The sequence below is a fragment of the Hipposideros armiger genome, unplaced genomic scaffold (assembly GCF_001890085.2).
Source record: "Hipposideros armiger isolate ML-2016 unplaced genomic scaffold, ASM189008v1 scaffold_18, whole genome shotgun sequence".
In the NCBI taxonomy this organism is placed as follows: Eukaryota; Metazoa; Chordata; class Mammalia; order Chiroptera; family Hipposideridae; genus Hipposideros; species Hipposideros armiger.
In genome coordinates, this window is record NW_017731368.1 from 4,738,769 (window position 1) to 4,761,686 (window position 22,918).

Below are 22,918 nucleotides of genomic sequence, written 5' to 3' on the forward strand. Positions count from 1 at the left end.
TGTAAATTATATAATGTCTTTTTTTGTTGTTCTGTTTACCAACTTCTGTATCAGATGGAGAATCACCTATATTCTTTTGCTCTTTGTTTTTATTTTTACATTTTAAACTTTGTTCCCTGTGGAATTTATTTTGACACACTTTTTCCTTGAATAATTAATTGTCCTTGAACCACATCTGTTTCTCACTTACTTGCGGGACCATCTGAAGGAGAGGTTTCTCTATAAGTACTGGGGTTTCTGTAAGAGAAGGGAGAGCAGCACAGTAAAGTCAGAAGTGGCCAGAATCTTAGGAGATGGCAATGGCACAGGAATGTAAAGAATGTTCATAAGAAAAAATACACTATGAGAACCAAAAAATACTAATGCTGAACTTTGCTTGTTTGTAATAGCCACATTTATAAACTTTTGGAATATCTACAACTCAAAACCAATTAATGACATTTATTATATACATCTCATTTTATTCTCAAGACAACCCTAGCAAGTATCCTCACTATTCTTTGGGGGGAAGGGGATGGGGAAAACTGAGACTCAGAGGAGAAGGTCTCACACACACATCAAGTGGCAGAGAAGGCATCAAGCTCAAGGCTGTCTAGTAATGAGTCTATTTTCTTAACTTTAGGTCACACTGCCACTTACAAACATACAAAACATTCATCCCAGCTGAACACTGAGTTTTATTTTTAAGATTTTTATTGGGGGATGGGAACAGCACTGGGGAATTGGAGGAGGGGGAACAGACAAGTTGCTGTCATTTTGTTCTTCAGTCTAGTTGTGGAGGACGTTGCTTCACTGGCCCAAGTTGGCACCATCATGGTGCTCTNTCATTTTGTTCTTCAGTCTAGTTGTGGAGGACGTTGCTTCACTGGCCCAAGTTGGCACCATCATGGTGCTCTAACCGGGCGAGGCAGATCAGTTGCTGGTTTCTGGATGGCCGCTCACTGCGGCTGCTGGCCACTCACGCTGGCTGCTGGCTACACACAGTAGCCCGTAGCAACCCACTGCAGCAAGGGCTGCAGCCTGCACCATTGCCGGCGACTCACGGCAGCCCAGCTCCAGGTTGAGCTGTTTGAACACTGAGTCTTAAACTCCTAGGAACTTAGAAAAAATGGCATTTTCATATAAGTCTTTCCACACTGGTTATATCCCAAGTTTTATTCTCTGGCATGAAGCTTCTGATGTCGAACAAGTGCTGAACTGTGCCTAAAGGGTTTCCCACATTCGACACATTCATAAGGTCTCTCTCCAGTGTGAATCCTGTAATGTTCACTAAGGTGTGCTTGCTTGCGGAAAGTTTTTTCACACTCACTACACTTGTAAAGTTTCTCTCCAGTGTGAGTTCTCTCATGTTCAACAAGGGAGGAGTTCTGAGTGAAGGCTTTCCCGCATTTATTACATGTGTAGGGCTTCTCTCCTGAATGAATTCTCCGATGCTGCATGAGGCACGCACTCTGATTGAAGGCTTTCCCACATTCATTACACTTATAAGGTTTATTTCCAGAATGGCTTCTCTGGTGACGAGTAAGGCATATGCTCTGGCTGAAGGCTTTGCCACATTCGCTGCATTTATAAGGTTTCTCTCCAGTATGAATCCGCAGGTGTTTAGTAAGGGATGGGCTCTGACAAAAGGCTTTGCCACAGTCGTTGCATCTATAGGGTTTCTCACCCGTGTGGATTCTCAGATGTTGGACAAGGACGGCTCTTGTTTGAAAGGCTTTCTCACATTCATCACATGTATAAGGCTTCTCTCCCGTGTGAGTCCTCAGATGCTGAGTAAGGTTTGACTGTTTACGGAAACAAGTTCCACATTCACTGCACACATAGGGCTTCTCCCCCGTGTGAATCCTCTGATGCTGAGTAAGAGATGATCTCTGAGTAAAGAGTCTTCCACATTCACCACACTTGTAAGGTTTCTTCTGCATGTTAAGTCTCTGATGTTTCATTTGCAGTGGCATCTGGCTGGAACTCATCTGCTTGTATCACAGTGAAGGAGCATCTGTCCAATAGGTTCAGGTTTAGAGGAAACTTTCTCTCACATTCATGATACTTACAAGGTACTTGCCAAAGATGACTATCGTTAGCGTAACACTTCTGGGAAAGGTTTGTATGTGTGCATGTGCCGTCCTCTCAATCATTCCTGCAGGATTTCCCCTCCTGTTCCTTGTTCAGCGTGCATCTTGAATTTCTCCAAATGTGAACCCCTGATGACCATACTCTGACTCTCCACATCTTCCTTGAGTCATCTGACACTGTGCCATCAGGGTTGGTCTTCTGGCCTGAAAAAACACTCACGAAGAAAAATGACCTCTGTGCAGAACAGGGGACCTGCGTGTGGAGTCTTGATTTTTATCTTCTTCTCAATAATAGAGAAAGGGGATCACCATGACCTGGGGGAAAGGTTAGAATAGGTGATAGGGAGAAAGAGATTAAGTAATGACAGATTTGGAGAAATCTATAAAATTCCCTAACATGATTGATTCTGAAACACTCAAATACTACAAACTAATCCAAGTAATCTAGGATCACACATTGATCAACAATTGCAGAATGTGAAAGAGATAAATATACTAATCTTGGGTAAATTAAGTGTTGGGGAAAATTACTACCCACCTATAGTCTTCACTCCTCAAAAAATAAGTGAAAAGTAATTATATTTCCTTAGGTTGCCTATAAGCAATATCTTGGTAGACTCGTGATAATTGTGAAGAGTTTTTCTCCCAAGATTTCAAAGGTGATCCAGGCTATAACTTTTACTAGGTTCATTTCATCAATCCTTCCTTACTCACCTTGATATGTGACTCTTTGAACCTCCTTCTCTCTCTCCAAACATTTCAGCATCTATAGCTCTCCCACTAGGTACAACTGGAAAATCTCTAGGTTTGAAAACTAACGTCCTGTTTACTGAAAGAAAATAAGGTATCGGGGCAGCCGGTTAGCTCAGGTGGTTAGAGTACAGTGCTCATAACACCAGGGTTGCCTGTTTGATCCCCACATGGGCCACTGAGCTGCGCCCTCCACAACTAGATTGAAACAACTACTTGACTTGGAGCTGATGGGTCCTGGAAAAACACACTGTTCCCCAATAAAATCCTTAAAAAAAAAAAAAGAAAAGAAGATATCACTTTTTTGTTTACAGAAGAGATATGGGTGGTCCTTAAAAGAAACGCCTATTTGGACAGTAACTTCACTGTAGCATCATGGTCCAGGATCTGACCCTCACTTTTGAAGCCAAAAAAAATGCTTCAGAATCTGATGTATACTAATCAAATTCACAAGGAGAATGATATAGAAAACAAATTCCCTTTACTAATTTACAATGAAAAATTTTTATGCTCAATGTCCAGCTGATTAACACATTCTCTCCACTATAGAAAAATTATATGGAATCCAAATCATTGTCTTCAGGACACTCCTTAGGAAGCACAGAATTAGAGAGTAGAATACTTAGATAATTGTAATGGCATCAAACACTGAAACCCTGGTTCTCTGAATAAAGACACACGGAATCACAAAATGGATATTCACGTACCGCACATCAGAGCAATATTTTACAGGATGGTGCTGGAGACATTGACACATTCTTATTCTGTGAGGCACCATTATATTTCAGTTTTCTAATCATGTTACACATGAATATATCCTCACTTTAAAATATTTAGATAATATGGAAATATGTAAGATAAAATAGTAATTTTTATAACAATCACTGCCCCACCCTATTCAAACAAACCTATTCCCTTCCTTGGAGTATATTCTTTGAGTTTTCTTTCTACATATTTTTCAACGCACAATACAGCATTTGTTTCTCTACATAAATAAAATTCTATATAGGTACTGCTATGCAATTTGCCCTTTTTTTCACTAAAGAATGTGTCTTAGAGATCATTCATGTTAGTACACACAAGGGTTGAGAATCAATTGGTACACATTGGTTTATCTGCCCAAATTGTTTACAGTTAGAGACTGAGCTAATTGGGCAGTCCTGTACCACAGTGGTTGTTAAACATACTATTTTGCCTAAACCCATCTCTCTATGCAGTGCATAAACTTCCAGTATGGATATAAACTTCAAGTGGTTTAAACAGCTAAACATAAAACCAAAACTCTAGGGCCAGCCGAGTGGCTCAGCTGGTTAAGAGTTGGCTTAAGAGCGCAAGCTCTGAGCAACAGGGCCACCAGTTCGATTCCCACATGGGCCAGTGATGCTGCGCCTGAGCTGAGCTGTTGCTGAGCTGCCAACAGGTGGCAGGATGGCTCAGCTAGTGTAACAACAAGATTGCCTGTCCGATGGTGGGCTATGCCCACCCGCACCTAAGACTGAACTGGGCACCTTGAGCTGAGCTGCCACCCGGGTGGCTCAGGGATAGAGTGTGCACTCTTAACAACAAGGCTGCTGGGCCGGCCGAGTGGCTCAGTTGGTTAAGAGCTCGCTCAAGAGTTTGAGCTCTGAGCAACAGCGGTTCGATGCCCAGCCTGAGCTGAGCTGCCAACAGGTGGCAGGGTGTCTCAGCTAAAAACAAAAACAAAAACAAACAACAAGGCTGCTGGTTCGACTCCCACATGGGATGGTGGCTACACCCACCTGCAACTAAGACTGAACACAGCACCTTGAGCTTAGAGGCCACGAGCTACCGAAGGGCAGCCAGATGGCAACTGGCGCCCTCCACAACGAAGATTGAAGAACAACAACTTGGCTGGTCCCTCCCCCAATTCCCCAATAAAATCTTGAAAAACAAACCAAAAAAAAAAAAAAACTCTTAACCACACTTTTATTTCCTTTATTTTTATTGTTCCAAAATAACAAGGTTTTCTTTTTTATCATACAAAGAATTCATGTTCATTCTGGAACGCTTAGTCTAAAAATGAAATTACTTGAAATCTTACCACCACAATGGTTGGTATTTTGATGAACTTTCTTCTAGGCATCTCTCAATGCATAGACACACATAGGTACATATATTATGTGTACATATTAGACTGTATTTTTCAGGACATAGTCACGATCTATTCACAGAGTTCCCATAATCTAAAAATCCAATTCACCCAGTACTACCCTTACCTAGTTTAACAGATATCCAGCCTCCATGTTGTTTTCTGATGGCCAGTACCAATGACAGTTGTGATTACTTAGGCTCTTGTTCCAAAGAGAGCCAGGAGCCCATTGCATATTCTCTAAGGAAACATTTAATCATCTTTGCAATAGGTCTTCCAATAATTTAGTATCAGTTTTCCTGATCTGACCACTATACCGTTAAGGCATTACACTTAGAAGTTCAGTGAGTTGGTTTCAAGGTGTCCCACCAGATGACTGCAGAGAGGGATAGCTAGTTTTGCTACAGGTTAAGTACATGTGGTAAGAAATAAGCGCACTCTGATCTGTCCTAACATCAATTAAATTACTCCATAGCCGCCTTGCACAATAGGCCATTCTCATTCTGATTTGAATAAGACGGTCCCATTTCTGGGTGGCTCTGTGTTTTCAGTCTGAAGGGTCTAGGTACAGTGGTCACTGGTGGGTCCCACTATAGGTCTGCTGCCACTGCTGAATGAGTACCCCTATAACAACCCATCCTGGGTTCCCCACTTAGATTTCACTTACCCAGAGACAAGCTGTTAGGAACACAAGTAACACTGGTTTGTCTCCTGGGGACTCTTATCTTGAGGAAGGGCAGGAATCTGAGGCACAGAGGAGAAAGAGCACCCATAAATTGTCAGACTACTTCCTTCATACTCTGGATTCAGGGGAACCCAGGAATATCCCTTCCCTAACCAAATGACTATTTTAAGTCTGAATGAAAGAATATCATTGTTCTCCTAGATTATCACGAAGAACAAAAATGTCAGTGATTGAGTAGACTTCAGAGAGACATGACAATGCACAAAGAAAGAGGGCAGGTGCTCCAAAGGATTAAGCATCCTGGGGTAAAAATACTTCCACAGGAGATAAGATTGGAGCCCAAAGCCCCCCCACCCCCAATCCAGTGGAGAAGCCACTTACTTCAAAAGTCAAAGACTGTGGGGCTACAGTAAAGGGCAGTGAGACAAGCCCTGGATCAGTCAAGTCAGGAGTCTAGTCTCCCCTCTGCCACTTCAGTGACCTGAAGCACGTCACTCAATTTCAGCCACGATTTTTTTTTTTTATCTGTGAAATGAAATTGAAAAACTGGGTATGTAACGCTTCTTCTAGTACCAACATTCTGTGATTCTTTGATTCTAAAAAGAGATGGGAAAAAAGCAAAAACCTCAAATCAAGCCTTCTCAGTCCCTCTTTGATTGACACTGGTTATTTCGTTATTTTATTTGAAAAGTACTAACTGAGCAGCTACCACGTGTCAAGCAGTGAGAGCACCTCCTTTTGAGAACCCGCTGAGTCAACAGCAGGGAAAATTCCCAGCAGTTATTTTCCCACAATCAGAGGTGGAGGGATTTTAGGAGAAGAAGACTGCCTCCGTGTGAAGCAGAATCTCCAAAAAGGTTAAGGGGAGTCTGTTGGAAGATGTTAAGGACCCCTCCTAAGAGGAAAGGTTTTAAGACCCCTCTGAATAAAAAAGGAACTAACAGTATTAAAAGGCAGAGAGACCTGGTTTCCACTCTAAAACAGCCCAATCCACTGCATCTCTTGACACTGAACTAATGATTTTCAAACTTCTAGTCAAATTTTAATATTCAGGTAAAATGTGAACCATATCTCCTCCTTGTGGAAAATTTTTTTTAATGTTTCCAGGGCACTTCCTCAACATTGGGAAAGAATTTCACACTCGCCTCTACTGTAGCACTTTCCAGTGTTTTAATACTCTGATTACGTTCTGTCCCTCTGCTAAACTTGAAGGCCAGTGTAGCATGGGCCCTGGAGCTAGCACTCTCTAGGTTTGAATCCCTGTTCCGCCATTTACTAACTAAGCGATCTTGAGTAAGTTAACCTTTCTGTCTCCCAGTGTTTTCAAATATTAAATGGAGATACTAGTCTTCATAGGGTTGTGAGGATGCAAAAATGAGTTAATACATAGGACGTATGTAGATTACCAATTGGTAAGCATTCGATAAATAGTACCTCAGTATTTAAATCATTATTGGGTCTCTAAGTCTTCACACAGTACCTATTCCGTTGCTATTAAAGAATAAAAACTTAGGGTCGGCCGAGTAGCTCAGTTGGTTAAGAGCTCGCTCAAGAGTTTGAACTCTGAGCAACAGCGGTTCGATTCCCCGGCCTGAGTTGAGCAGCCGCTGAGCTGCCAACAGGTGGCAGGATGGCTCAGCTAAAAAAACAAAAACAAAGAATAAAAACTTAATGAAAGGAGATAACTCACATACAGTATACTCATTCAACCTGCACCACTTTGTGGAGTGACAATGCAAGGAATCGTACTATTCGAGTCTGGAAATCAAAAAACTGTAGAACCCAGAAGTTCGCTTGCCCCTTCAAGTACATACAAATGGAACCCAGGTCTCCGGACTCCCAGACTGGGACTCTCCAAAAGCCTTCTCGCTTCCCTCTCGAGGGCGAGCTGGCCCCAGACGCTTGGCGTCCGCTCCGAAGGAGCCTGCTCGCCCGGAAGGAAGAAGCGCTGCCGACCGCCTGCCCTGGGTCCAAAAGAGGCGCGGGAGGCGACCGCCGCAGCCCGGCAGGGTAACTCCGCTCAGCGGGGCTCCCCGAGGCGCCGCCCACACGCACACAGCGAGACTCCGCGGAGTCTGGGCGCCCCAGCAAGTTCTGACGCGCCCGGCTGCCATGACGTCACCAGGCCGCGCCGCGGCCAGGAACCACTGCCACCTCCTTTCTAGGAAGGCGGGAGCGCCTTCGTCTCAGTGGTGCCTGCGGAGCGCGGAGCCTGAAGTTTTGAAGCCCGTTTCCGGAGCCCGGCTCCAGAAACAGCAAGCAAACCCATCTCAACGTGCCCCTTTCGAAATAAAGAGGGTGAACGGAGGTGAGAGTGGGGGCCGGCCACAAGAAGCTCTTACTACAGGTTAATTCATCTTGCAACACGACCATAGTTCTCTTCCTAAAAATTTCCATGTTACTGTTCTTTGGAGTTCTTCTCTAAGCCCTCACAAAACTGGCTTCAGCCTTCCTTATTCATTCTCACCTGCCTGAAAATTGGCTTCCTCACCGGAACCCCAGCCACCCTACTGCTTCAGAACCTTTGTTCAGAACCTTGTTCAGAATTGGCCAAAAGAACAAAAGCTCTGCTTTGGGCTAAAGCCCCAGATTCTGTGTGTGAACTTGGGCAAGTTACTTTACCTCTCTGCGTGTTTCCTCACTTACAAAACAGAGATAGTAATGGTACTAAAGTCCATAGGGTTCTTGTGAGGAATAAATGAACTTAATTCATGTAAGTTACCAAGAACTTCTGGTGCTTAAAAACTGTTTGGTTTTGGTAATGTTGGTCCTATAGTGTTCATAGGTCCTCATTGTTCTGCACTGGCTTCTGTGACCTTTCCAGCTCTCAAGTTAGTGCCCCTGTCCCCGTTTTGCAAAACTTCAGATCTTGCTGGTCCTCATTCAGGAATATTTGCACATAAGAGCTAATCCTGACAGATGTATCCCAGGAATAAAGGCATAGGCAGCAGGGCACCTGATCCGCTTCCAAGCATTCCTACCCATGGGCAGCTCAGGAAGATAGGGCTGTCTGCTTAGCATCACTTCCCGTGTGCAGCAGCACACACTGAGTCAACACTTGAATAAATGAATGAGATGCAGCAGAGAAGTTACCTGCTCAAGTTTCCAGATGGGCTGATTTCCCAAAATGGAGTCCCTAATTTAGGAGCTGAAATCAGGTGTGCAGATGCCACAGACTGAAACCATCACTAACCTTCTGGTTAAAAAAAGGAAAGAATTGTCAGCTGACATGCCAGGGAACAATGTTGAGCTTGCCTTTTTTCACCAGTGTCACATTCTCAGCACTACTTTGGAATCAGCAAGTTCTAACCCCAGCCCTAACATCCCACAGGCCAGAGAGCCTAGACCTAGTCAATTTTTTTTCCGTTGGGCTTCAAAGAATCTCTAAATCAACAGGTTCTGCTACGTGGAAACTAACCCTGGAGGGGGGGTACCTTAGGCAGAACAGGTTACTAGAAACAGAAATCATTCTTAACAGCAATTTGGGCTGAGCCCCTTTCACTGAAAGGTGGAAAATGGATGGGAGGGATGGACACTAAAACCATCCCACAAAACTAAAATGACCTTAGCCCTACTGTGACCAGTAGCTGAAGGGGAGTAAAACAAACCACCTGGGATAAAGGCTAGATTTCTGCATTATGTAGGAGCAATGATGAGATCAAAATGCAAAATCAACTTATTTCTCACCTTCACTTAACATGCAGGAAGGTCTGATTCTCAGAGCCAAAAAGCTTCATCTAAAGTGAGCTCCTCCCATCCTTAGGAGTAGGGCAAGGTTGGAGTCTTAAGTGGTCAATATACTTGTGTCATAAAAGACACAATTAACAAGGCATCATGTAGCAGATGTACAACCAAGAGAGAAATCTGAAGGAAAAGTGCAAGAGAACACGAGTTTCAATTTCACTTAACGCTTACTAGCTAGCTATGTGACCTTGGCAATTCCAACCACCTGGTTTCCCTTTTGTTGTTTTGAGAATTAAATGTGGCCTCATCCCTTGGGTCCTTCTGAAGTCACTAAATTTCAGCACACTCTGAGTAAGCCACATATTCCAGTTCTTGATCACTCCAGAGCCTTAGGAAAGCCATGAGCTCAGTACTTCCATGTTGGGAATTCCAAGCTCAACTGCTCTCCTGCCTGGTCAGCATCACTGTCCAGCACATGCTTAGTTCATGGATATTATTCCGTTGACAGAGCTATACTTCGACAGCTGCATGCATTTCCCTCTTCCTGCTGACCCTGACATCAACCTATCCGAAAGCAGTTTGTTCAACTGTGGTGCGACATTTAAATGCCTAATTTTAACAAATTTTTTTTTTTGCTACAAACTATTTCTTCTTGTGGGATCCTCTGCTTAATACAACCACACACTCTGTATCTTGGGGAGAGATTCAGAATTCTTGCTCCTTGCAAACACTTGGTGACACACTCATGTACTCACTATACCTCCTTTCTGCTGGTAACTATACCAAAGTCACAAGTTGGCATGGAGAAATGTCTGACTCAGTATCGTAGTTGAGCTCAACAAATATTTATTGAGCAACTAGTAAGTGCTAGACTATGGATACAAAGATGAATAAATGGCACATGACCCGTGCCCTCATGGAGCTGACAGTTCCTGGGAACAGAAAGACTGGTAAACAAGTCATTACAATGTATGTAACATGAAATAAAATGATGAAGATACAAAATACAGAAATAATTAAAAATAGGTGAGGTCAGAGACATCTTTAAGGTGATGCCGCCTGAGCTCATTTATAAGTGACCAATGGGAGCTTTCCGGGCCAGCAGAAGCAGGGAAGGTTATTGAGGCAACAGGTAGTTTGTACTGAGGTGCCAAAGTAGAGTCCAGAGGTTTAGAATCATAGGATTTTGTGCCATGGAACAGAATGTGCAAGGCAGGAATGGCAGCTGAGAATGAGGATGTAGGCACAGGCCAGATGAGGGGCCTCTGAAGCCTCTTTAAGGGGCCAGGACTTTATTCTGCGAGAGAACACTAGAGCTGCCACAGTTGTCTTGCAAAGACATCCAGAAGAAATGGGAAAGATGGCCTAGTGGGGCAAGAAAGTTGAAGACTGGTTAGGAAAATATGAAAATTCTCAAGGAAATAAATTGGTGAATTGGAGTAAAGCAATGTAAGTAAAGATGGCTTCCAGATTTAGGAGATAATGTCACAGGATATAATGGTTGATGTGATATGAAGACTAAGAAGGAAGATTGAGGAAGAGGGCAATTCCTCTTGGGGCCAATCTGGAGTGACCTACATAGCAGGTTGGCAACTGAGAGAAAATTAGGAACAAATATTTGCAAATGTGAGCATACAGGATGAGGGCAGTGGAAAGGTGATGAGTCCTTTTCCTTCTTGTTTCCCTAGGAAGTGAAAATGGTACCACACTCTTAGCCTGAGAATTACAAACTCAAGAGTTGTGCCCATTCCATTTCAGAAACTATTTCTAACAAAAACTTCATCTTTCACCCTTAAGGTTTTACCATTTCTTCCTCAAGAAAACTCTCCATATCCTCTTTACCTGCACTCCAGACTCCAAAGATAGCAATGTATAAATATTATGCTAAATACCTACATATCAGGAAGTTCTTGAAGTTTCTGGAGGGCAAAGCTTGATTAGAATATATTAATTCAACAAATAAATATTTACTGAACATTTACTATGTGCCAGCAATGAATTCTATAGTGTTATTTTTCATTTGCAAAGTATAAATACATTGACATTTGCTTTCAGTAGACTATACTCGTGTATATTTTTATGAGTACAAAATATAAACTTTTCATTGGGCTATTTTTGCCCATATTAATTTATTCAATTATAAATTGCTCTGTGCCACAGCTGGAGGACAAGTGTATGTGATATTTCCGCTACATTCCCATTAACGGTAATTAATGGCTGAAAGCACTATAGTTGCTCTGGAAAAAAATTCAATGCTGAGTTCCAAATAACCATTCCAGAATTGATTTACTTTTGTTTTTAATAATGATATTTTTTTAAACTGTATAAGCTTCAGAGCATAGGAACGATTTCAAATACCAAAGGTTGTCCTCACTTAATCTTCAAGAGTTGAATCTCTGGGTAGCAGTTAAGAACATGAAAAGGATTGGGGAAATAGAGGAAAAAACATGCCCTTTCTTTCAAAAGAATAAAATACCATCAAAGTCAGTAGCAACCCATGACATCGTGATTTTCAGGGATTTAAAAAAAAAGTAATCCTCTATAGAACTCTTTCCAAATTCATCCCATGAGAAGTATTTCCCTACACACCCCTAACCTGCAGGGAAGGTTAAATATCCAGGAATAAGATAAAGCCAAGAAGAAACAGAAACATCTGAGATCTAATGAATCTATGGTTATAGCACCAACGGCACAATTACATGAAACCTAGTCCTCCCTGCTACAGTGATCAACACGCTCTTAAGAACTGGTCCAGCAGGCCCCAACTATAACCAACCTAAAAGGCTGTTTTCCTTCATCACTAATGTTTTCCCCTCCCTAAAGGCCAACGGAGTTCCACTTTATTCAATACTGTTAATCTTCGTGGGTCCCTCTCCCTTGGTCCTTGTGAACCAGTAATCCAGCCAAAGTAACACGAGACAGCTGTACACCTCACTCCATTGCAGAGATATGTTGGTGGCTTGCTCAGTCATATGCATGATTCCTGCTCGGTGGCCTCTTAGTTTTTATTACCAGCAGCCTAGCACAGACCATGTCCTTCCTGGGTAAGCCAGTATTCCTCTGAGACAAAGGCTGGGCCTTTCTCTCCGTGGCCCTCTGAGCAAATATCCCTTCCCACAAACTGACATCAATCAAGTCTCCACTGATCTATTTCCTTCTTAGCCCCGTCATCCTCCAGCTTTTTGAAAGGCTCAGGAAAATCTCCCTCACCCTAGTAAAAGCCTTCTTTACCAACCTGTCTGTAGCAATCAGCCCAGTTCTTGCCACATATCCCCTTATTTGTTGAATATGGACTGTCTTTCCCTTGTTTCTGTCTCCCTGCCACGGGACCACTTCTACAGGTTAAGCAGCCTTCCCCACAGCAGCATGGTTAGAGTTGACTGAGACATCTGGAGGCTACTCAGCACTAACTCAGAACTGCTGCCACTTTCACAATGACCAAGTATTTGCAAAAGCACCTCAGCCTACTGGTCAGTGAACACACATGACAAGTTGGGAAGGTGGAGCAGGGGTCTAGTGAAGGAAACATAAGCACTAACTTAAAAAATGCACCTCACGGTATGAGAGTCACACGGAGAGAGAGGAGTGGCAAGCAGCAAGACTTTATCTGAAAAGCAAAACTCCTTTTCTACCCTGTACTCCCAGGTGCCCACCTGGAGTGGGCTTTGCATTCTCCAAGCCCCCACCGACACTTCTGGAAATACTCTTGAGTGCAGTAGCCAAGGCTCCTTCATCCTTCACTCCAGGAGCTCTACCTAACCCTCTACCCCCAGCCAGGTTCCTAGCCACTGTTTCCAGAGAAACTGTCACACCTGACTCCAGGTTCATTCACCACTGTGAAGTTTCTGATGTCTGAAAAGAACTGAACTATGTCTGAAGAACTTTCCACATTCGACACATTCATAAGGTCTCTCTCCAGTGTGAATCCTGTAATGCTCACTAAGGTGTGCGTACTTGCGGAAGGTTTTTTCACACTCGCTACATTTATAGAGCTTCTCACCAGTGTGAGTTCTGTGATGCTCAGTGAGAGAGGAGCTATGTGCAAAGGCTTTCCCACACACTTTGCATTTATAGGGCTTCTCTCCAGTATGAATTCTCATATGCTGAGTGAGGCAGGTATTCTGATTGAAGCCCTTCCCACATTCATTGCATTTATAGGGTTTTTCTCCAGTGTGACTTCTCTGATGCCGAACAAGGCAAATACTCTGAATGAAGGCTTTACCACATTCACTGCATTTATAGGGTCTCTCCCCTGTATGAATTCTCTGATGTTTAGTGAGTGGGGTACTCTGAGTAAAAGCTTTGCCACATTCCTTACATTTATAGGGTTTCTCTCCAGTATGAATCCGCAAATGTTTAATAAGGGATGGGCTCTGACAAAACGCTTTGCCACATTCCTTACATTTATAGGGTTTCTCTCCAGTATGAATTCTCTGATGCTGAGAGAGGTTTGCCTTTGTTTGGAAAGTTTTCCCACATTCATCACATTTATGCGGCTTTTCCCCCGTGTGAATTCTCTGATGTTGTGTAAGGTTTGAGTGCTTGCGAAAAGAAGAGCCACATTCATTGCATAAATAAGGTTTCTCACCAGTGTGAATTCTCTGATGATGAATGAGGTGTGTATTCTGATTGAATGCCTTCCCACACCTATTACATTTATAAGGTTTCTCTCCAGTGTGAATTCTCTGATGTTCGGTGAGATGTGAATGATTGCGGAAGGAATTCCCACACTCAATACATTTATAAGGTTTGTCTCCAGTGTGGGTTCTCTGATGCTGTGTAAGAAAGGATCGACATCGAAATGTTTTCTCACATTGCTCACATCCATATGGTTTCACTCCAGTGTGAATTCTTTGATGTTGAACAAGGAATGAACTACGACTGAAGGTTTTCCCACATTCCTCACATGTATATGGTCTCTCTCCAGTATGAGTTCTCTGATGTTGGATAAGGGATGAGCTCTGAGTAAATGTTTTTCCACATTCATTACATTTCCAAGACTTTTTCCGTGTGGAGAGGGCGGGGCATTTACTTTGGTCTGAAATCTCATTGGTGTGTATGCTACTTGTCTCCCACTGATGTAGGCTCTCTTCTGTAGAAACCCTGAGATGTGTAACGAGGCTTGAAGTCAGAAGCAACCTTTTCTCAAAATTATATTCTTGGCTAATCATTTCAGGAGGTGCTTCCTTGTGGATGAAAGTTATTCCCCCAAAAACTCCTTTCTCAAAAAAGCATGGCCCAGGAACCTCTCCCGGAGAGTTTTCCTCCATGCTCTGACATGCACATTTTTCTTCATATGTAGAATCCTGGGATTCATCCTCCTGGAATCTCTTCTCTACCATCCCTGGTGAATCAAGTTCAGAGGCATCCTGCTCTGGAACAGGCTTGTTCACCCAACCTGAAAGAAACCATCAGAATGAATATCTCTTGTTCAGGGCAGAGTAGGGGCCCCTGACGTTCTGGGACCTAACTTTGACAGGTCTCAGTAAGGACCAATAAAAGCAAGTGGGACAAGTAATTCAAAGTTGCAAGTGGTGAAATAGATTTCCATCAGGATAAGGTGATCACCATGAATGAGAAACCCTAAGAAAGGGCAACTACAGACACCAAGAGACAATGGAGATAAGGGGAAACAACAGGCTAATGATTAGGGCAAGACAGGAAACATGATGGTTTATATTCAAAGAATGGAGGATAGTGGAAGAATGTTCAAGGGCAAATGCTGGAGGTGAGAGATAAAATGAGTCCTGGGGAAAAGTTGGCCCCAGGAGCTGCTCACCCACATCTGCCCCAACATCCCTAAAACGAAGGGTAATTTTATCTCCTGAGCTTCATTCAGTTTCTCTCATGAAATTTCCAAAGCCCTGCCATTTTTCCCACTGGTTGTCCCTTAATCACTCACCTGGACAAATCTCTTTTCCAATCTCTCTCTCTTCAGCTCTTTGCATATTCAACATCCACAAATCTTCTCTTTGCTTTAACTGTAAAAATACCTCAAGGTTGGAAAACTGGGAGTTGTGCTCACGGCAGGGGGGGGGGGAAGGTAGGGGAGGGGATATCATTGTCCCAGTAAACAGAAAAATGAGAAAGAGCTGTTGCCTAGGGATACTATCTAATAATTCACAGAGACCCTGTCAAAACGGCAATGTGACTACATCAGCAAGAATCAGGGTTGGCTTTCAGCCTTCTAGGTTCACAAACTCCACTTGTCAGCTGTGTATAAAGTGACAGCCAGACAAACTGACATATTAACAAACACTCAACTGCTTGATGATATAGATAATAATAATCAAGAACGTTATTTTTAATGATAAAGAGAACTACAAAATGGATAGCAATATTCATGTCAATTACTACACTCTGTCCATTATACTGTAATCTATATGAAAAGTCAATTGACAAAATAAAAAGTCACATGGGAAAATGGCCTCATAGCGAGGCTATTGCATTAAGTCTGATCCACCCACCTCCCCTATATGTCAAGTAACTGGAGAGTAGATAGGGAACTCTCTATTTCATACAACCTAGAGATACACTGATTGTGCTTTCTCTAAATGTCATATCAAACAGTTTTTCTTCAGGCACAGCTCAATATAACTGTAGGCTGCAGATTAAATAAAACACTTTGTGAAATAATTCTTGAGTTACAAAAGAGTTGCAAAAATAACAGAGTTTCTGGTGTTTGGAATGTCAAAATCACAAATGTTCATCCAAAAATGTCTTAAATCTCATAACAGTGTGTATGAAAAGTTAACCATGATCACCTTGAAGAATAAGATTATTGTAAACTTTTGTTCTAAAGCCTGTATTTTTGTAATGCTTGAAAATTTTCCTGTAAAAAAAAAAATTCTGTAATCAGACAAAAAAAGTGAAAAAATACAAACAGAAGAGCAAAGATTTATGTACAAAGATCACATTGTTACTAAACCTGTAAAAAAAAGAACAAAACAGGCAAATAAACACTGATGGCATATCAATGTGACAGACTTTGAAACTATTAAAAATAATGTTTTCAAAGAATATTCATAAGAAAATACAATGTTAAAAGAGGAAACAAAACATAAGACAAAAATATGCACACATATACCAGCACTAAGTAAGCATTCAAATAGAAACTATTATTAATATGTGTAGATATTTAACACACACACAAAGGACAGAAGGAAACCCATCAAAATGTTAACACACTGATCTCTAGGATCTTTAACAGGTTACTTTACTTTGTCCTTTGTACTCTTCTATATATTTCACTTTCCCTACAATAAACATGCGTTACTTTTATAATCAGAGAAAATTATTTTAAAAATGACAAATTTCACTCATGGATTTCAATACCCCCCAAAACAGAAACAAAAACAAAAGCCAGACCCAATAGATATGGTTACTGACCTCCCATTCAAAATAAGATACAAGTGGATTGGATTGGGAGTCAGGAAACTGTGTTCTGTCATAGCCCATATGAATGGGCCTACATAACAGGTTATCTGAAAAAGGTGACAAATTCGATAATATCCATAAGTTCTTCTAGCTCTAACATTCTGTGAATCCCTGAGTAAACGAGTTAATCCAAGGAAAGCATTTATGAAAATCTGCCACAAGATAGGCACTCAACAGGGTGTTAAGCGCTGTTATGTTTGACACTAAAATCTATGGAGAAGAAAAGACATCTTGGTGACGACCAGTCCCCTCCAACTGTGGATCATCTGAGCTGTCTGCAGTTTGTGTCAAACTGCAACCTTTTTCTGCAAAGAGCTATAAAGCAAACATTATAGGCTTCATGGGCTAAACGGGCTATATGATCTCACTGTGTCATTGTTCAACTTTGCCTTTGTAGTCTGAAAACAGAACTAGACAATATGTAAACAAAAGCTGTTTCAATAATGTTTTTTACAAAAACAGGTGGTACAAAAACAATGGCCACAATTTGCTGACTCCCTGATTTGTAAGTTCACCAGAAAGGAATGTACAAGTGTTTCCAAAAATGCCTAGTGTGGAATTATCTGATTTTTAGTGATTTTAAGATGCTAAAAGGCTGTCTCAATCCAGATTTGGGGTGAGATGGGTATTATGGCGAAGGGTAAAAGGAAAGCTTTTAATGGCTTCATCCTGTTGAAAGTAACAGGCAGCTGGCTTCCTCTGCATACCTTATAATCTTTCTCCCCACTGCCACCTCCTTAGCCCCTCAATGATCCCCCTCAAAGGATTCTGGGCAAGCCCAGTGAAGTTTTTCAAGAATTTGAAACAATTTTTTCAATAAGACCACACTGAAATCTACTCCTCTCTGAAGCCTTTCTTGGATTTGTTGGTTGGCCAAAGTGACTTACTCACCCAGGCTGCAGCTGCATGCTGGATCTATCTCTTCTGCAGCCTTGAGTCTAGCAATGTGTCCTTGGACAAGTTATCTATTCTCTCTGTACCCCAATTTCCTTGTTAAAAACTACAGATAATATATTGTTGGGAAGGTTAAATAAATTAGCAAAACTGCTTCGAACAATGTCTGGTACGTGTTAAATGCTAAATAAACGTAGTGTAGTCATAAAAATCTGCTCACAAGCACTAACTGGAAGCATCTTCTCGTTTGGGAGGCCCCAGCGTCACTCACTCTGTAACCCCACCCCTGAATTCACTGTAATATTGGCAAGTAACGGATAGTAAAATTTTGAAGGAAGGCATTGACGTTTGCATACGTGCTATCACATGCATTCTGTCAACTGAGCCTTGTAAAGCAAAGAAGGCAGGAATTATTAGACTGTTCAACTTTAGAGATCAAGAACAGGCTCTGTATCCCAGGGAATTACAATCCAGGTCTCGAGACTCCCCACCTAGTTCGCTTAGCACTATTTGTCGTCCCCTATTACGAGGGTCCCTATAAAAGTTTCTGACCTGCAGGGCAGATTGGGGGAAGTAGCTGGTATCCAGACCGAGAACTCTGGGTCCCGGGATTTCGTTTCCGAACCTGTGTCCTAGCTCATCTATCGATCACTCAATCATAATTCATTCGTCATTCACTCCACCATCTTCTCGGGCGTCTCCTCTGGGCCGGGACCGGTGCTGGGCCCTGGTGAGTGCAGTGCTGTGGCCGCCGGGAGCTCCCGGCCGCACGCGCCAACAATCCCGGGGAGAACGAGGCCGGAGCAGGCTTCCTATATAAGCGCCCGGCCGGCCGGCCGCCCCTAAAGGCTGTCAGCGGAGCCGCTCTTTTCCCCTCCCTGGGGCCCCGCCCGCTCACCGTGAGGCCCGGGGGATGACCTCGGGACGGCAACTACCGTCCCAGAGGCGCCGGGAATCCCTGGACGCTTGGTTCCCCGCCGCAGCCGGAAGAGCAGTGGCGCAGGCGGAAGTGCGTCACCAGCGGCCCCGCGCCCCTCCTCTCCCGCCTCCCTGGGCTGCTTCTCTAGGAAGCGGGAGAAACATCTCTATGGAGACCTCAAAGGGGAGTCGGGGTTCCTTTCCCTCCAAACCCAGCCGTGTTCCTGAAATCCGATTACATACCACCTTGACGCAGAACACAGTGACAACTTCATCCCTAATGAAAACTAGATGAGAGCGTAAGGGTTGGAAAGAGTCCTGGGAAGTAGTCGGAATGGACCACTGTCATTTGCGGTCCTGCCAGGTGTTGGTCTTGCGCCCCCTGCTGGACTGTTCTTGAGAGACAGGACCAGGTCTCACTGTGGGTGCCTTAGAAAGGATTTGGGATCGTGCCCCCAAATTGTGGTGCCGTGATGGACTGCTGGTTTCTGGCAAACAGAACCCTGTGTCCTCCAGCCTAGCCTGGCATATGGAGCTGGGTCGGCTCACAGAGCTGTGGGCCACTTTCACTCTGGCGCCTCTCTCCACTGACAGCTTGGCATGTTGGTGTGGTTCTCAGTGGTATTTGCTAACTAACCAGGAGGTAAACAGCCTTTCCTGACTCACACAAGGACCTTGTCTAGCAGCCTTGGGGAAAGGCAAAGCCCTGAAACCTGGGTCCCAAGAGGCCCACCCACATGTCAGCAGGGTTGGGGCCAAGGCCAGTGGAAAGCAACCTTTCTAAGCCTGCAGCCTTTCCTAGGCCCTCACTTCAGCAGCACCTCCCCAGCATTGGCCTTCAGGACAGGAACCAGATGGGACCCGGGCAGCACCACCCTCTTCTGGGGCCAGTCCATCGTCCCACCTCTCACCTTCTGTTGGCCTTGGAGGGCTGAGGTCAGAGGAGGTCCTGGCCCTGCTCTCACGGTGACTTTCTCATCCTAGATCTCATGCTATTGTTGCCAGGCTGGGTCTGACACATCAAAAGAAATGTTGAAGAGAAGTCCACAGGTGGCCTTGGGAGGGGAAGCTAAAGACGGTCAAAGTGCTGGCTCTATCTTCTACCCTTCCCTCAGCTGGTGGGCAGTGGGAACAGCCCACAATAAGTACAAGGCAAAGTCTGGGGCCGGAAGACAAAAAAGGCATACAAGTATACTGAAGAGTCATCTCTAAGAGGGGGTGTTGGTCCCATACACTCATGGAAGCATCCCTCCCAAAGAGCACACCTTCTCCTGTTGGACAGGGAGCTCAGCCTAGTTATTGATCACAGTAATACCATGGGATGGAAGTTTACAAACCTGTCCCGCCATGGATGCCTGGCGCTTGGCACTTGGTAGCAGCTGACCACTGAGATAATAAGAAATGAGCCTACTGCATCTGGGCTCACACATCTAAGGGCCCAAGCCCCATGAGGAAACAAAGAATGGCTTATGAGAGGGCCAGAAGATGAGTCCCACTCTACCCCAGCAACCCCTGATGCTCTGACCACCCTCTCCTGGGACCAGCCCATCATCCCACCTCTCACCTTCTGTTGTGACCCACCATGCTGCAATGGGAAATGCCCACCCTCAGCCCTGCTGGTGGTGTTCCCAAGGCCAGGTACTGGTCTTCCTCCAGGTCCTCTTCAGGGCTTGTCCTAGTATGCATCTCATTCTCACTTGACCGCAAGTGATGGCAGAGAGGAAAGCCTGATGTGTTCCTGGTGGTGGCTTCTTTGGACTCAGAGTGTTACCTGAAGGGACAGGAAACATTGTCCACCAGAAACTTGGCCCATCCAATGGTCATTGGCTACTGAAGGAGGCAGGGCCAGCCTTGGGACCCCCTAAGAACACAGCTCATGATAATGGGCACCCATTGTTCCAAAGACCCAGTGGTACTCAAAAGGATGGAAGGAAGGAAAGGTGCTCCAGGCCCCCTTAGCCTCTTGAAGCTACTCTGGGACCAGGGATCGTTCATCCTGCTCCTGCCTCTGGTCCAGACCCTGCCAGAGACTCTTACTTCCTGAGACATCCCCTCGCAGCTTCTTCTTGCCTCAGGGGGTCACAGAACCATCTGGCTCCTTCCTCAGCAGTGGCTCCTTGGACTCTAGACAGATTCTGCTTTTTGGGAACTGAGTTATATCTTCACATCTCCACTCCCTGACCTGTTTCCTGTCCTCTCATCAGCCAAGGCCTCTGCTTATTACTCTCTAAGCTTCAGGTAAATTTGGCGTAACTCTTCCAACAGTGGGGAATCCACCCCAGTGCCATGGGAAGGACTGGGCTAGGCTGAAGCATTTGATGGCTCTGCTCTGCCCAGTTCAGGGCCCACCACCACCAGGGGACAAAAAGAAATGGCTGCTCACAGCTCCTCCCATTGACCTCCAGGCGTAGGCTGGCAGCAGGGACTGTGCCCGTGGTCAACTGAGAAAGTAAAAATGTTTCCCAATCAAGTAAGGCTCCGTTTTCTTTTATCCATGTCCTCCAGCAGGAATATGGCAAGCCTGTGCAACCAGGCAGCTATTTAATGACTACAAAGCCATTTCAAAGCCTTACACCATGGTGGAGGTGGGGAGGACTGGTGTTCCGGGAGGGTAGGGGTTTGTCCTGGGTTGTTGGTGAGAGGCAGGGCCAGCCTAGAATGCCCTCTTCCCCACCAGGAGGTCTAAGAATAATCTCATCATGCAACATGGACCAGGGAAATCAGCTGGGTAGAATCAGGGTCCCAGGGTCTTGGAAGCTGCCCTTGCCCAGGTCTGAGCTCTCCTTTTCAACCCCCACCCCAAACACACACATCCCGTCTTACCTCTCTCCCTGCCCACTACCCCCTCCTCCTCGTCTCCGCTCTTCCCCGTCCCCATTGGTGATTCTCCCCCTGCGGGCCCTGGCCTCACTCCCGACACTCCCCACCCTTGTTGCAGCCTCCTCCTTCCCCTCACTGGCCTTCGGCTGCAGCCTCTCCTTCGCTTTGCCTCCCAGCACGTCCTCTCCCAGTGCTGGCTGGGCTGCAGCATCGTCCTCCCTATCCATCGCCCGACTGCAGCCCTCTCCTTTTCCTCCTTTCCCAGCACACCTTCCCGCTCCGGCTCTCCCGCTTCCTCAACTAGCTGCCTCATCCCCTGCGATGCCCACTCGGGCCCTAACCCAACCTGGGCCCTAGCTCACCCAACATGAGGAGGAAGCACCGCCACCTACAGCGCCTGTGTGCGGCTCAGAGAGCCCGCCCAGGTGAAAAACCCGGCTGCAGGTTCTCGCCGGGCAGCTCTAGGAAGCCGGGAGGTTATCTTTATCTTGGTGGTCCTCTCACTCAATTCCTCCTGCTGCACCCCGGAGGAGAAGGGGCGGGAGGTGGGGCCAAGACCCAACTGGGTCTTTACTTTACTCCAAAATGAATTTCAAATGGACTTATCTCAAAGGACGAGACGAAATCATGGCAGAATGAATAGTCTTAAACAGAGGAAGTCTTTGATTTGTGTAATAAATATCCAAACAGCAAAAATTAAAAGGGCAAACTGTAAACTGGGGAAAATATTTGCAACACATATGGCTGATAGTATTTTCTTTACTACAGTTTGTACAAATCAATTCTTAAAAGGATCAACAACCCAACAGAAAAACTGTTAAACATGAACAAGCAATTCACACATACACACACACACACACACACACACACACACACAAAAGAAATACACATGGCTTTTAAACACGAGACACGATAGCCAGTTTCACTCATAACTGAATGCAAAACATGAGAGCATTTTTCATTTATCAGATCAGAAAACTATACTTTTATAGAGGATTCAGAGAAATTATTTTCATACACACACTGGGAACCACATTTGCAATTTCTATCAGAATATCAAATACACTTACCCTTTGATTTATCAATTTATCCTGCAAAGTTGCACACATAGAGAGGAGAGTGTGCCGGGATATGCAGTATGGCCTTGTTTGTATTGACATAAGATAGAAAAGAACCTACACGCCCAGCAAGAGGGCACTCACTACATGAATCATGGGACATCCCACACAATGGACCATCACACAGCAGTGAAAAAAACATGAGGTAGATCTTATAGGCTAAAATAGAACCATCTCCAAGATACAAGAGAAAAAGCAAGGTGTAGACAATGTGTGTCCTAAACTCCTGGGGGAGGGGGGGGATACACAAGATTATAAATGTGTGGGCTATCTCTGGAAGAATCGTCAATAATTTTACCATGGTTCTTGCTGCGGTACTCCTACCTGGGGTGCTCTGGCCCAGGAAGGAGACTAGTATACTCTTCACTGTTTGCTTTTGTATCCCAACTGTTAGCTGAGAGGGGTGCCTAAAGGCACACTGAGGAAGTAG

The 22,918-nt window shown here is 44.4% G+C and overlaps 1 protein-coding gene across 1 annotated transcript; it reads right to left on the bottom strand.

Moving 5' to 3' along the window:
- Positions 1-994: 994 nt before the first annotated feature.
- Positions 995-22,021, bottom strand: ZNF502 (zinc finger protein 502). The gene is given in 6 exon segments (XM_019633139.1): positions 995-1,913; positions 13,114-14,699; positions 15,204-15,282; positions 19,462-19,980; positions 20,115-20,321; positions 21,733-22,021. Coding segments are annotated over 3 exon segments (2,400 nt in total). The 5' UTR covers positions 15,259-15,282; positions 19,462-19,980; positions 20,115-20,321; positions 21,733-22,021; the 3' UTR covers positions 995-1,154.
- Positions 22,022-22,918: the final 897 nt, after the last annotated feature.